This window comes from Phoenix dactylifera, chromosome 2, assembly GCF_009389715.1.
Source record: "Phoenix dactylifera cultivar Barhee BC4 chromosome 2, palm_55x_up_171113_PBpolish2nd_filt_p, whole genome shotgun sequence".
NCBI lineage: Eukaryota > Viridiplantae > Streptophyta > Magnoliopsida > Arecales > Arecaceae > Phoenix > Phoenix dactylifera.
The window spans coordinates 5,769,340-5,783,835 of NC_052393.1; the positions used below are offsets into that span (position 1 = coordinate 5,769,340).

Genomic DNA, 14,496 nt, shown 5'->3' on the forward strand with positions numbered 1-14,496 from the left:
TTTCGGGCGCAGGGGAAAATAAAATAGTACGCCTAAGGTTTAATATAGCGGCCAAGAGAGAGAGAGAGAGAGGCCGGTGCTCTCCTGGTCCGTGGATTAGCTGGCGGCCTTGAGTTGGGTTCACACTTTAATGTAGATGGCCGGCCCGTGGGCCGAATTTTATTAGTGAAGCCATGGCTTGAGTTTGTTGAAAATTTAAGAGTAAATTACAAATGCGTAAGAATAAATTTAAATTACACTAACATCTTATAATTTGAAAAATATATAGTTACTCCTCTGAGATTTATTTTTATTCAATATTTTAATATATAACTTCACAGAATATTAATCAAATCGTTAACCTTAAATGGAACCTCGATGGCACATAAGAAAAGATTTCAAAAATGACCATCAAATCTTAAGTAACATAACAGCCACCTAAGGACAAAAGAAAACATGTATTTTCCTTCTCACTCAAGGATAATTTTGATTTTTCACATGAGTGTAATAGTTTCACTAATGTCGTTAATTTAATTGGGTGTAAGTATACGTTTTACAAACTATTGTATGTAAATATAAAAAACGTAATATTTTTCATAAAATTTTATCCTCTGCTCTCCTCGGGTCTTTTTGTATCTTATCTTCTGCATGTCATAAAGCTTATAGTCCTCTCTACTGCTAAGCTAAGTTTAGAGGAAAGAGAAAGCAATCCAAAATTCAGAAATGTAAAAATATTTAAATTCAAAAATTGAGAATCTAAAATTCTAAATCTAAGTGCGTATCACAAAATATTAGCCAGATCTAGGCAATTTTGACCCTATCTGCCATTTTTTTTATAAGGCCATGGTGGGATGGGTCAAAGCTTAACCAGATTTGGATCATGAGAATATAATTCTATTTAAATGGAGACTGTCCAAGTTGAGTTGAGTCAGGACCTTAGGTAACAAATCTTGAGTGGTTTTTTTTCTTTGATCATTATAGCTGTTTCAATCAACTTTGAAATCAAGTCATTGAGAGTTAGGTTAGGTTGAAGGATATTGAGTTAGATTATACCGGATCATAGGTTTTGGCTCATGATTGGGTATTGGTTGAAGGATATTGAGTTAGGCTATAGGTAAAAGTTTTGTGCGCTGTTCTAACTTGAGCCAACAAGTTGCTATCCCTTATTCTAATTCCTTCTACATGATTGGCAATAACTTGATGTTGCTGTAAATTATTTACTCTCACCTTTTTCCTTGCCATAATATTTTACCACCGGTCCAGGCGTCCAAGTGGCAATCTTCCTTGATGTGCAGAAATTTTGCTACATGATTGAACTTTAGCAATGAAAAAGCAATTAATAGAGTTTCGCTGTCCCATAATTTAGCTTTGTTCAATTACAAAATGCTTGTAAACTTTGAGAATGCATGTAATGATCGTGGTTAGTGTATGTGTTTCGCATAGGTTCTGAGAGGGTAACTCAATCTGATTGGTGGCCTGTGAAGCTGAACATTATATGATTTCCTTACTTCTAACTCTAGAGGCTGGTTCTATACCAGATATATGTAAAAGGGCAACCTTTGTTGCCAAATAAAAGAAAAAGGGAAAGGATTGGTTTGAAGACAGGAGGCCCTTGATGTTACTAGAGGATTCATTTAGCTTGTGGAAAGGGGCTTGGATACAGAGGAAGATATCTAGCTAGTTTTGTCACCAATATTGGAGAAAGCTGAGTCAAGCCCATGTCAAATGGATGTGGATGGTACAAGAGATGCAACGAGTACGTTTGAAGGTTTCATACGAGTAGTAAAAGTTGATACTTCATGTTGTTTTTGCTTTCTAAATGATAATGATGGAAGCATCACCATGAATCCATATAAACAATGAAAGAACTATACATGTCATACACCCAAAACAGGTTGCAACCTTTAGTTGATAGGTTTATACAGGCTCTATGTACGAGCCCCTGACGTAGCAATCAGAAAAATTTACTCTTATTTTCAAAAGATGAGAAACCTCAATCATGCCTATGGAGATGGAGGGGGAGGGGGTGGGGGGCGGTTGGTGGTCTCCCATAAAGTTTAAGAGGTCTTTGAGGTTATAAATTTATAATTCTTGGAGTTTTAATTTATTAAAAAAATTAAATTTTTAAAATAAAAACCAATCTTATCTTCCATTTGTTATTTCAAATGCTTTAAAATTCTTTCCTCTTTTAGTCTTCTATCAGATATGTGAAACAAATTTTTTTTCTTAAATGGAAATTCTTTCCCTGAAAGTTTAAGTTGGACTCTGAGGAAAGTGGGCTAGTGACTACACACGGGCGCTTGCGCACTCAGCTTGGTGTGGTCGGCAATGCTGTGCAAATGCGTGGGGGGGGGGGAGAGGGGGAAGGCGCTTCTACACTTTCAACTTTTCTTCTTCCATTTTTTTCCTCCACCTTTTCTTCTTCTTTCTTTTCCAAGCAACTAGAGAAGTCTTTGGAGTCAAACCTCCAAACGATCGTGCTCGTTAGAGCATGATCGACTAGAGTTGGGTTGCTGTACCTTGAAGATAAAATGCTACAGACCTGCATATATGAAACGAATCACATTTTTAGGACAGTGTTCTCGCACACCTTAATCCATGTAAGTTTTCAACCAATTGATTTTTAACTTTTTATAGATAATTATTTTTTTAATTTATTTTATTATTCAAGTAAAATAGCAACTTCTAAGTATATTCCTTCAAACAATAATGACTTTTGTGACAATTTTGAGAGTGTTCATTCCCTTGCCACACACACAAAATAAAATGACCCTAGTTTTTTTGCATTATTCATTAATTATGTATAGCTTATAACCATATTTATTTATTTTTCTATATTGTTCCTTGGAATAAAATAATATTTTAGAATTAAAATCTCTATGCTAGATTGCAAATTAATAAAAGCAATTTTTAATTTGATGAATAGAAGTTTAAGCCAAAAATATAAAATGATAGCCATTATAATAATCATTATTTATTTTCCGTACATTTATAATCTAGCAGATTGGGACAAATAATTATAGTTGTTTCTATTATAATGATGAATAATGATAATAAAAAGAGTCTATTTTCTGGAATTATTTTTTTTTTAATGAGAGAAAAAGATAGGACCAATTATTCAAATTCAAATAATTGGGGACATACTATTCTTTAAGTTCTGAAATATGTAGTTGCTAGATAAAGAGATATGACCACAAAGCCAAACCCTAGTAGTCCTAGTTTTATATTAGATTTTTTTTTTTTAGAAAAATAATGATGGAAGCATTGCACACCATTCCAACAAAAAAAAAAAGGCAAAAATCTATGGACCTCGGTTTAGGAAAATCCATCTTCCAAGCAAAGAAGGAAGAAGGGAACCCGTTCAAAGCAGTTAATTAATACTTCACATAATAAAAATCCACACTTCACAATGTTGCATCATTAGACCAAATCTTTTTAAAATCAAGCAGACAAACATCCTTGAAGAAACAGAGGATCGCAAGATTTTCAGGCTTCTAATGTACCACTCTCCGTTCCCTCAAATAACCGTTCGCCCCATCAGCTTAGCTTTTTTATATTGCTTAAGGGAACATTTAGCTTAGCATGTTGTTCAAGCAAACAGTATATGATCCCAAGCATGCAAAAATTTCCCAAATGTTCATCCCATCCAACACCATGAATTTGATTTAAATGTTTATGTTGAAATCGTCACTATTGAGATTCAAATCTTTCAAACATGACGTTCTCTGCAGATAAACAAAATGAAAGCTAAATTTATTCAACCAGAGCGTGTACTTGCACATGCTAAACCAAAGGCTTAAGACTACTTAGTTCTGTACTTCAACATGCAGGATCTATGAAGAGGCTCAACGTTCTCTATATATTCAGAAAGGCCGAACTGAAAAAAGAGTGCCGCACTACAAAAAAATTAGGCATTATCGGCATTATTGATGCTTTTTATTATATATATTGATGCTTATAAGCATCGTTAATTTTATTCTTGATGCTTTATAAATCATCGCAAAAGTGTTGTGAGCGTTGAAAATTAATTTACCGACAATTGTACTGATGTGGTACAGCACCAAGATGACAATTGCCGTGATGCACGGAGCAAATGGCTCCAAAGAACACTTCACCTGGACTGTTCAGAATCTTTTCAACTTGCACACAAGGTGGGAGGAACTTGGCATATTATTTTTTGCTTACTCTCCTGGCTTCTTGGGTCCTTCCCTGACTGGTATTCCGCTACCATTGCTGCCTTTTTTTAAAAAAAAAAAAAAAATTTATCATAGATTCTTTAATTGATGCACATATTCTCCCAAGAGTTCTTTGTGCTTCACGTAGATTCCAAATTAGGTTGGCTTCCATGCCCATAGGAATAAAATTTTCACCGTCTATGGATTCCAGCCAACCCGCATGGAGTTCCAAATTAGATGCGCATTATTTAGACATTCATGATCATGGCTATGAGTTCGCACCTTGCAAAGCCTTAGATTAATTACCATTTAACACAAAAATATCAAAACCATGAAAGAAAAAAAAGAGATAAAGTTGGGGAGAAGGCTTCCTTCCTTGAATTTCCATCACAAAAGAAAACAAATAAATTTGGTGATGCATCAAGGTTTCAAGCATAATTCACAACGAAGCAGGTTTGTTCGTGAATTGAAAGGCTAGATTTTATTTTCTTATTTTTTTAATAAACTAACTAAATTAAACTAATTTAAAATAAATACACGTACGAAAATCAGAAAATCAAAGATTCAAAAACCGAGCTGCAAGATCAACTGTAGAGTTCCACTGAAAGGCTTCATTTTCTTTGAAGCATGCAGTACTCAGAGAAATAGACTATGATGCTCATATTTACAAAAGCTATTCGGTCATCATGAAACCATAGCAATTAATATTTTAAATAGATCGCGAGCATGGAATTATTGAGTTCATGATGTTGATTCAATTATTTTTATGGGACGCATTTTCTTAATTAGCAATCATGCACACGTACTGTTAGCAGCCTGCTGTGTGGGAAAGGAAAAAAGAAGAGAAAAATGATTCAAAACTGACGGCACGATGATAAAAGAACAAGCACGACAAGGATGACATGTAACATGAGTCACATCCTCATAGTATTAAAGCATTAATTTAAGCACCTACCACTTTGACTCTCTAATGAAAGGTTAGGGATGCGTCCAGCAGCCATGGCCTCCTAAATATACACCTTTGTGTGGGATCTAACCTACCTATGGACTCATAACAATGCATCAGGACACTTTCAGGTCATGAAGATCTACAGGAGAGGAGGAAGAGGGGCCCTTCTGAAAATAACAGGTCACAGGATCTCCCTCCATCTCTGCCCAGGGACCCATGGGGGACTCCTGGTTGTCATCACTTGCTCCCCACAAGCCAAGCTCCTTCTCCAAGTATTCCACCCAGATTCTGCTCCCTTCTCCTCTGCTTGGCTCATCATCTAAGCTTTCTGGATTCCCATGAACTCCAAGCTCCACCATGGCCCCCACTCCTTGACTAAACAACCCGGCATCGCCGTCCTGGATCATGTCCCAGAGCTCCGGTTCGATAGCTACATCAGGCAACTCCAAAGGATCCTTCTCAGCCTCCCTCGGGTGGTCATGAATGTCGTCAAGCGCTTGTCCTCTTCCTGATCCACTGCTACTGCCATTGGTTGCCGAGGAATCCGACAAAGAATTTTGCTCGAGATGCAGCTCCGGCATGTTCTTGTCCTCGGTGTCGGATTTTCGAGGCGAGCTCGGGAGAGCATCCTCCAGCATGACCCACATGTCCATGCCGAGCTCGGTGGGAATCTCAATCTTATCCTCCGAGGGATTGGTGGAGTCTACGCTTGGATCGGTGTGCTCGCTGTCGCTCCTGCCTTCGACTTGATCGGAGCACGAGTGGGAGGTCGTGGAGGAAGACAAGCTCGGCGTCTCTTCGAGCTTGTCGGTCTTCTGGCTTCGCTCTTTGGACAGGAGCCTCTTCTTCAAGTGCGTGTTCCACACGTTCTTAATCTCGTTGTCAGTTCTTCCCGGGAGACAAGACGCTATTTTCGACCATCTAAAAACAACATTGGATCAAGTTAGCTAAGCCTTCGAAAGCAAAATGAGAGGCCTACATCGAAACTACTATTTAGAAAGCAAGTGATTGGGTTAAGATTGACATCATACTTGTTTCCAAGCAAGCCATGTAGCTTAATTATGGTTTCCTCTTCTTCCTTGCTGAAGTTTCCGCGCTTGATGTCGGGCCGAAGGTAGTTCATCCACCTCAGACGGCAGCTCTTCCCGCATCGCAGCAAGCCTTTCAAAACTCAAAACAAAGACCAGAGTCAGTCCCCCCCCTCCCCCCCATGCCACTGTTCTATTGTCTGTAAAAATTCTGCTCGCTTTTGAAGAATTAACCAAAGATTAAGGCTTGCATCCTTATTGCTGCATACAAGATCAATGTTGAAATCAATAGAAATGGAGAAGAAGAGACACCTGCTCGTTTGGGAAGAGCACGCCAATTCCCATGACCATACTTCTGAATGTAGGCCATGAGTCTCACGTCCTCCTCTGGCGTCCATGACCCCTTGTTCAGCCCAACCTTCTCGCAGCATGGTGCTCTCCCTCGACCCATCTTTCTCTCTTGCAATTTCTTGTCTACAACTTCCCTAGCCACTAGTTGCAAAGAAAGAGTTGGCAAGTATTTATATAAAGCTGGGGGAGTTCAAGATAGTGATGATAAGAGCTGTTTTACCAATAGCCAGGCCTAGCACTCCAGATTCTTTCCTTACCAAACCCTATTACATAAAGATACATGAAAAGGCCATCTATAAGACTTTTATGTAACTTCGATATAAAACATTCTACCATGTTTTAATGCTTACATTTCAACAAATGCTGCTACACACACACACATATATATATATGTAGAACTTAGTGGATGGAAATAGGATCACCACACTTTTTCCCCCCCCCCCCCGGCTGCAAGAAAAGGGCTATGATCAGCAAAAGGGCACCCATTTGATTCAGGAGCAGTCCCATCAGGATTGGGTGGTCGTTAGGCACAGGCCCACAAGCCTAAGATGGAGATGGTGCAACCAGGTTGCACCGTGGGACTAACATGATGCCGACGCTGTCCGATGGACATTGGATGGCTGATGGAGACTGCACACTAATTTTCCTTCTGCTGTCTTACTTATGTAATATTACTCTTTAAATATATCATTCATTTGTCATTAACCAAGAAGCATGACAAGATAAAGCGTTGCTTTTGTGGTTGGGGGAAGGAGAGAGAAAGGGAGAGATCGGAGAAAGTCTTAGATGAAGGTAGGAGAGGTTATATAAAGTTATTTATAAAAGGCTAACTAATCTCCTTTTCATGACCCGTCTATATCATTTTAGGAAGCTGTTATTGGGCTCAAGGAATTAGGCTTCGGAGATTGGCTCTTAATTAGCCTTCCATTGAATAGCTTGGGCTGGCCTTTGGGCGTTAATCCCCAAGACTAAATTATATAAATATTATCAACTTAAGATCCTATTTTCTACTGCAAATACAAAAGAGAAAGATCTCATATTATGGGCCTCCCATTTTGAGTCTGACCTAGGCCACTCAATAGGTGGGCTTGGATTTTTTTTTTTTAATGAAGGGAAAAAAAAGCTAAAAATAAAGGTCCAAGATGAAGTTTTTTCTTATTTTCTTCCTAGCTAAAAACAATCTTTTCTTTTTTACTTTTATGACAAAAGTAGTGGCACAACGTGCCTATTGGAAAAGTCAAATTGTTCGCTAATAGAAAAGTCAAACTGTTCACTATTTTGCTCTTTCGCAGTTTTACAAATTTTTCTCTAGCTTATCTTCTATCGAAGATTAAATAATTTTATTTTGAAGGAAATAGTTAATCACAATCCTCTCCTCCGTACTTCTTGATATATAAATGTCAAAGTTGTATCTATATGTCCATCGCCGAGGGACATCCACACTTGCTCCAAAGAAAGGTTAACTTCGTGATTTAAAAATGTTTTAGGAGGAACGATGATAGGGCTAAACAGGAGAAAGCTCTTGAAAACATCCAAAGTTAGGAGTCAGAGAAAGAAAAACTTTTTTGTAGCACCAAAAATCTTCGGAAGTAAGCATGTGTACGTATTTGTCAATTTCTAGAAGACATTCGTATATTTTCCAAATAGAAGAAGGAAATTATTAGATTGACAAAAAGGTAGTTAAGAAGTCAGCTTTGTTTTCACGCAGACCAACTTGCCTTTGTCTGCATGAAGTTAAGCGACAGTATTTTTGGTTTAGACCCTGTAGCAGATCTATTAATATGCTTAGAACCACAGCAAACTAAGCGAAATAGAAACTATACATATTCTTTCTTAATAAGTTTTGGTCTTGGTAACATGTCCATGAAATCCTTGTCTTTTTTTTTTTTTTTTTTTTTGTGTGGCTGCTAAGGGAGCATGTGACCAAACGTTGTACGAAAACTCCAAAAAGGAACTGTAGAAATTCTTCAGTGCTGAGGTTGATTCTGGTCAAATGTCCAATAAAATCTAGGTGTCCTTTAATAATCGAGAGATTACACCTTGGACCACATAGCGGTGCACCACGCCAATCACACATCCCGGTTTTTATAGGTCTCATGCATCATGTCCTCATCTCATATTGCCGCCTTGCATATTTCGTCTCGGTTTACTTCTGTGGTACACCGCTGATATAGTGCGCATAGTGCAGGCTATAATTTTTCTCTTTAAACTTTAATCTTTTTTCTAAAATCAAGAGGAGAAATCTGACCAAATACTGCTATGCAAACGACCGTGACCATGTCAGCGCTTGCCTGATGTTTTAGGTCGCCAGCCCTCCCAAAATTTCAGTTGAGATCATCTTAGAAAAGAAGAAATCACCACTCATGGCCAAACCCCATCTCCTTCAACAACCCCTAACCTCCCCTTTAAATACAGTATCTCCATCCTAGACTTCAAATTAGGGGAACCAACATTTAGTGCCCTGTTACCTTACCAATACCTAACTTTGGACATCTTGATCTGGGGGACTTTGGGGTACCTAAAACCTCTCTGGTTTGAATTGTTTGGGTCTAAAATTTGACTCTCTATTTAGATTTCTACCTATTGGTCACTGACAGTTTAGCTACCCCTTTTGTCTTTTTTGTGCTGCGTCACTTGGAAAAAAAAAAAAAGTTAAAGAGACTAACAATACACAATATATATCATGTCTTACCCAATCCCTGATCTTGTGTGAACGTGACTGGTGGCAATATTTATCGCTGTAAGATGACGGAAAGAATCAGCAAAAAGAAAAGATAATGTCAATGGACTCTGTACACTGGTGTTCTAAAGTCTTGACCACTAATTATTTCAATAGTCGAGTTACAATTTGTACTTGAGTGAGTTTGGTGGAGGAGAAGATCCCGTTTCGTGGAGTTCTGCTCAACTCTTCTCAACTGTGGGGAAACCACCGTCACATTTCATACGGGTTGAAATGGGACGATATAAAACGAAGAAATAAAGAGGAATGGGGGCAGAGGACTGAGGACGGATACCAGAACGTCAAGACCTCAAAACAATGTCAAGCCGCCTCAGCTCTCCCCCGTCACAGAAACAAAAGAACGAGGAAAGAACAGAGAGAAGATAAATACAATGAAAAAGAATTTTATTATTAATTCACCAGCATTGCAAGGAGGCCTAGGCCAGGGCTTGTTGGTGCACATCTCTAATTTTTAATATATATTTAGTCCCGTATCAGCTATACACCGAGTAGATCTTGAATATCTATACAGAGCCAGCGAATACAAATAATGCTTTTTGGCTATTTTTTTTGAATGAGATTTTCGGTTGTTACAAATGATATTAGAGCAAGTCCATACTATGGCTTACGTGGACTAGAAAACAATGCAGCACTAGTCCATTTGGACTTATCATGATTTAAACCAATAGGTATATATTTAGTCCCATATCGGCTATGTATTAGGTAAATCTTAAGTACTTATACAGAATCGAGAATTCAAATAATACTTTCAAATTGATTTTTTTTTTTTGAATGAGATCTTACAATCAATAAAGACAAATAGATATAATTACATAAACAACATGCAATGCTTAAGTCACATGCTCAAAAAAAATAGCTTTTGGCATGTGTAATGCTAAGTCAATGGCAACTCCAAAAACAAGCAATGCTTAAGTCACATGCTTATTAAAAAAGAAAAAAAAAAGCTTTTGGCATGTGTAATGCTAAATCAATGGCAACTTCAAAAACAAGCAATGCTTAAAAAATATGTGACAAGTGATTAGAACAATAATCGAGCCACAGGTGTCCGAGCCCCCTGGTGACCTAAATGACTATAGGGCTCTCTAGGATCAATTGTTTTTTTTTCTTACCTGATGAAATCTCTTGGACCAATTGTTATCAGATTCTCATAGCCATGGGCGAAGGGAAGGCTTTTTTTTTTCTTCTAACTTTCCTCGTAATATCACATCTCCAATATTTCTTGACCTTGATAGGCTGAGGAGATTCTGTAAGTTAGGAAGAGGAAATTAGATAGAGCGCTCCGAGATTTACTGTTTTTTGACTTTTTTTTTAGATATATCTATACTAGAATGATATAAATCATTCGTTGTAGCAAAAAAAGAAAAAAAAAAAAGTTAAGCCCGTAATTATATAAATCCGAAGAAATGTGGAAATACCTTAGTCTAAGAGTAGGATGGCCCAAGCGTGCCGTCTCAAACTATAAAGTATGTCCCAGTCACATGTTAACTGCCGAGCCAAAGGCCATGCCCATGAGGTTTGGCCATGACTTCGTTGGCCTTTGCTAGTAGCTTGTACCTAAATCACACTACACATAACATACCTAATTAGGTGCTGCCGTATGGCGCCCAAATGCCATTGTGTCCATGGCTCAGAATCTAATGCAAAACTCAGGAACAGTTCATTTTCATTCTTAAAAGAAGAAACTATCTAATAGCAATGATTAAAATAATAGCCATTAGAATGCTATAGTTGTTGTTATATTAAAAAGGCTGTCCATCACTAAAATTTATTGCTCGATGTATAATGGATATTAATGATAACAGTATTAATGTACTTAGCTATCATTAAAAATTATTTTTTTATTAATGTGCAATAGAAGTTTGATTATTGAAACTACTATTTATTATAATGTGTTATGTTGATATATGACATTCAAAAATAATTGAAAAAAATGGAGGAAAAGAAATCGTATCTCATGCACCACCGTAGTCGGTATTAATAATAAAAATTTCTATACAGAGGCTTAGCTTATACAACATTCTCTATTTACTATGGAAATGCTAGTATTCATAACCGGAGTTCCTACTCGGCCACTCGACTTATGCAAAATTATTCATTTATCATATGAACACTGATATTAGCCATCATTAAAATTTTTTGCTTAAGTATAATAGAAATTTGGCTATGGAAGCCTTCTTTTTATTATAATTTATTGCATTGTTATATTATATTTTAAAAGCAGTTGAAAAAAAATACTATATATATTGTGTAGAGCCGATATTAATGATATCAATATCAATGGCAAGAGATACTACATAGAAGCTCAGCTTGTGTAAATATTCTCCATTCATTATGTAAAAGCCAATATTGATTATGCTAATATTGATGATGGAACTTTCTACTTGGCTATCATTACAAATCATTGCTTAATAAGCAACAAAAATTTAGCAATTGAAACCTTTTATTTATTATAATTTGTTAAATTGCCATTTAAAAAAGAGGGAAAAAATTTTTAATGCACACATCACGTGAGTTATATGCCGGTATATATGATGATGGAGAAACAAAATGTCCATTATAATGGGTTATATACTATTAGAACAATCCATCGGAACAAAAATAACAGCCATTATTTTTCATTCATCTTGTTTCTATAAATAAAAATAATATCTTTTCAAAATTTAAATTGTTGTAGAAGTTTTTATCCAAATTGAACTTTTATCAACTTTAAAAAAAATAAAAGATAAGAAGTAAAAAATGATTTGTAAAGTAATGCTAGTTATTCTTGAATATTTATTGCCTATTCCTTCCATTATAATGTTTTTATAATAATTATTATCTTAATACTAAAATTTTGAAATCATGCATTGTTGGGCAAATGGCAACCAAGTTATAATTGTTAAAATATAGAGCAAAACAAGAGAGAAAAAGAGAAAAAAATAATTTTATTTTTTTATTCCATCGCATTCGGTACATCTCAAGAATTATATACATTCGTGTACAAACTCTATATAAGAAAAATAATATAGGCTGATATATGATCATACTAACAAAAAAAAATATTATGCTAATTAAGAAAAATAATATAGGTTGATACAACATCATGCTAATAAAGAAAAATATTACAGATGATGTAGGTTGTTTCATGATTTCTAAAATTATTCTAACAATAATTAGTATAATTATTAATAACAATTTCGATGGAGTCAAGGAAAATGCCTTTGTTGAAAACTTCTCTGATTGAGTTATTAAACATGGAAGGAAAACATTTTAACCCCTTAAAAGTCAGGTCAGGTCCCACAGTATATGCAGAGCACACACTGAATTTTTCCTCTTTTCACACTCTTGACGCTTACAACCAGGCGATTAATCCGTACAGCTAGAAAAAATCGTCATACGGTTAGTTGATGCTCCCAAGGTCAAGAGAGCGTTAGATCATTAGCTTTGACTAAAGAAGATTACCCAATCAAAAAGACAAAAGAAGACTAAGAAGACTGTCAAAAAGGATGTAAACTCATGCACCAAATAAAAAAAAAAGAATGGTGGGTGGGGGTGGATGGGTGGGGAAGTGTAGGGTTAGCTTGGACGTAGTGATATGTTGGAACTTGTTTAATATGTTTGTGCGTGTGCTTGTTTGCTTGTGCAATAGGTAGCTTTAGAAAAGATTGTGTTCATTAATTGAAAAAAAAAAATGCCTTGCTGCTTGGGTTAGGTTAGGGTTCTTAATTTGTAATTGAAACTTTATGGAAAACCGTTCCCATAAAGGAGTAGGGTAAATTATTGCTTAGTTTGTTTGCATTTTGATGGTACAGTTTGAGTAGACTAATGACAAATTTCACAAAGATTAGGAATGTTGAAGTTAGAATTAGAAGGCATGATTTGACGACTACGATTCCGCTAAAGAATTTTGATAGGAAAGCAATTTTGACTCTTTAAAACAATGGAGTAATTCTCACTTCTTTGAGTATGGACTAATTGATCACAATCATAGGTACGAGCACATAAGGGTTGTTAGGTCACAAACAATCAGAGGAACAAACGTGGGAAATGCATCAGCTGACGAAACTATGATTTAAACTCACTCTTTATTTTCTCTTTTTTTTGGTAAATAAGATAAATTAAACCAATCAAGTGTAAATACATCCATAGAAATCGGCAAACAAAATATTTAATAATAAATCAAAAAAATTCATCGTAGAATCTTACAGCGTAGTTCCAGTGTGATTGGTCATATAAGACAACATTTAGTTAGTTGCCCTATTTGCTTTTTTGTATATAGGAGAAATCTCAATACAAAGTAATCTATGCATCAATCACCAGCAATCTTGTAAAGAGGATGGAATCTGATAGTAGCAGATGGTGAATTTGAAAGCCATCTAATAATTGTTAGGAAATCTCCCTCCAAGCAAGTATGGGTCGCCCTAAGTGTCTGAATAGCGTAGGTAAGCCCTTTCCATGCTGAACGATCGTATCAAATATTCCGACACCACCTAAAGCTACTAAAGCACTACTAGCAGTCCTAATAATAAAGTTTGCCCCACCAAAAACACCTCTTTCCCGTATGCTACCATCAAAGTAAGTTACTATAAGGGAGGAAAAATCAGTACTTTTCCCATCATCAAAAAGTTGATTTGCACCAATGTTCTTACACTTTGGCCCGAGCCAAAATATCACCCATACTTTATAAGGCTATTCTTAGTTATCTTCTTGAGGAAATAAAATCAAGATACATCTGTAGCCGGACTCATCTGTTTCAGTATCAAATCACCCATTAGTCCGGGCCCAATCTGTGAAAACAGCAAATATGCCAACCCATACTGTGTAGTGTACGAACCTAGACAAGCCCGGCCCACCAAAATCCCCATTTAACCGATCCTTTTCTTTCCCAAGGAATCCATTTCAGGCTATAATTTAGTAATTGACGCATGTTTGCCACTACTGATATGACCACTCTGAGAGCTGCCATTTGTGAAAGGTGTTTTAAGACAGATTACAAATCGCCAAGATTTGCTTCTCGGATAAACGAGGGCTGTCTTGTCTCCAAACACAAAGCAACTGTCTTTATTGAGGAAAGGAGTCGGAGATCGAGGCCCCAGTATTAACTTTAGTTGGTGAAGGAAGGACATCAAGTTTCTAGGAAAAGAGTGGCATCCAATTGGCATCATTAACTGACCTCTCTCATAAACCGTCCGTTGCCCACCAGGGACATTGGATTCACAATTTAAATGGTGTATTCCTTCTGAAAACTTATAAGCCACTAGATTAGAGAAAAAAAAGTTCTTCATTGGAGAAGGC

The 14,496-nt window shown here is 36.5% G+C and overlaps 1 protein-coding gene across 1 annotated transcript; it reads right to left on the reverse strand.

Annotated features, from left to right (window-relative positions):
- Nucleotides 1-5,052: 5,052 nt before the first annotated feature.
- LOC103714577 (myb-related protein Zm1-like) lies at nt 5,053-6,873 on the reverse strand. The gene is made up of 3 exons (XM_008801869.4): nt 6,444-6,873; nt 6,135-6,264; nt 5,053-6,024 (listed from the first exon to the last, which is right to left on the reverse strand). The coding sequence occupies exons 1-3, from the start codon at nt 6,580-6,582 to the stop codon at nt 5,217-5,219; spliced, it is 1,077 nt and encodes a 358-aa protein (XP_008800091.1). The 5' UTR covers nt 6,583-6,873; the 3' UTR covers nt 5,053-5,216.
- Nucleotides 6,874-14,496: the final 7,623 nt, after the last annotated feature.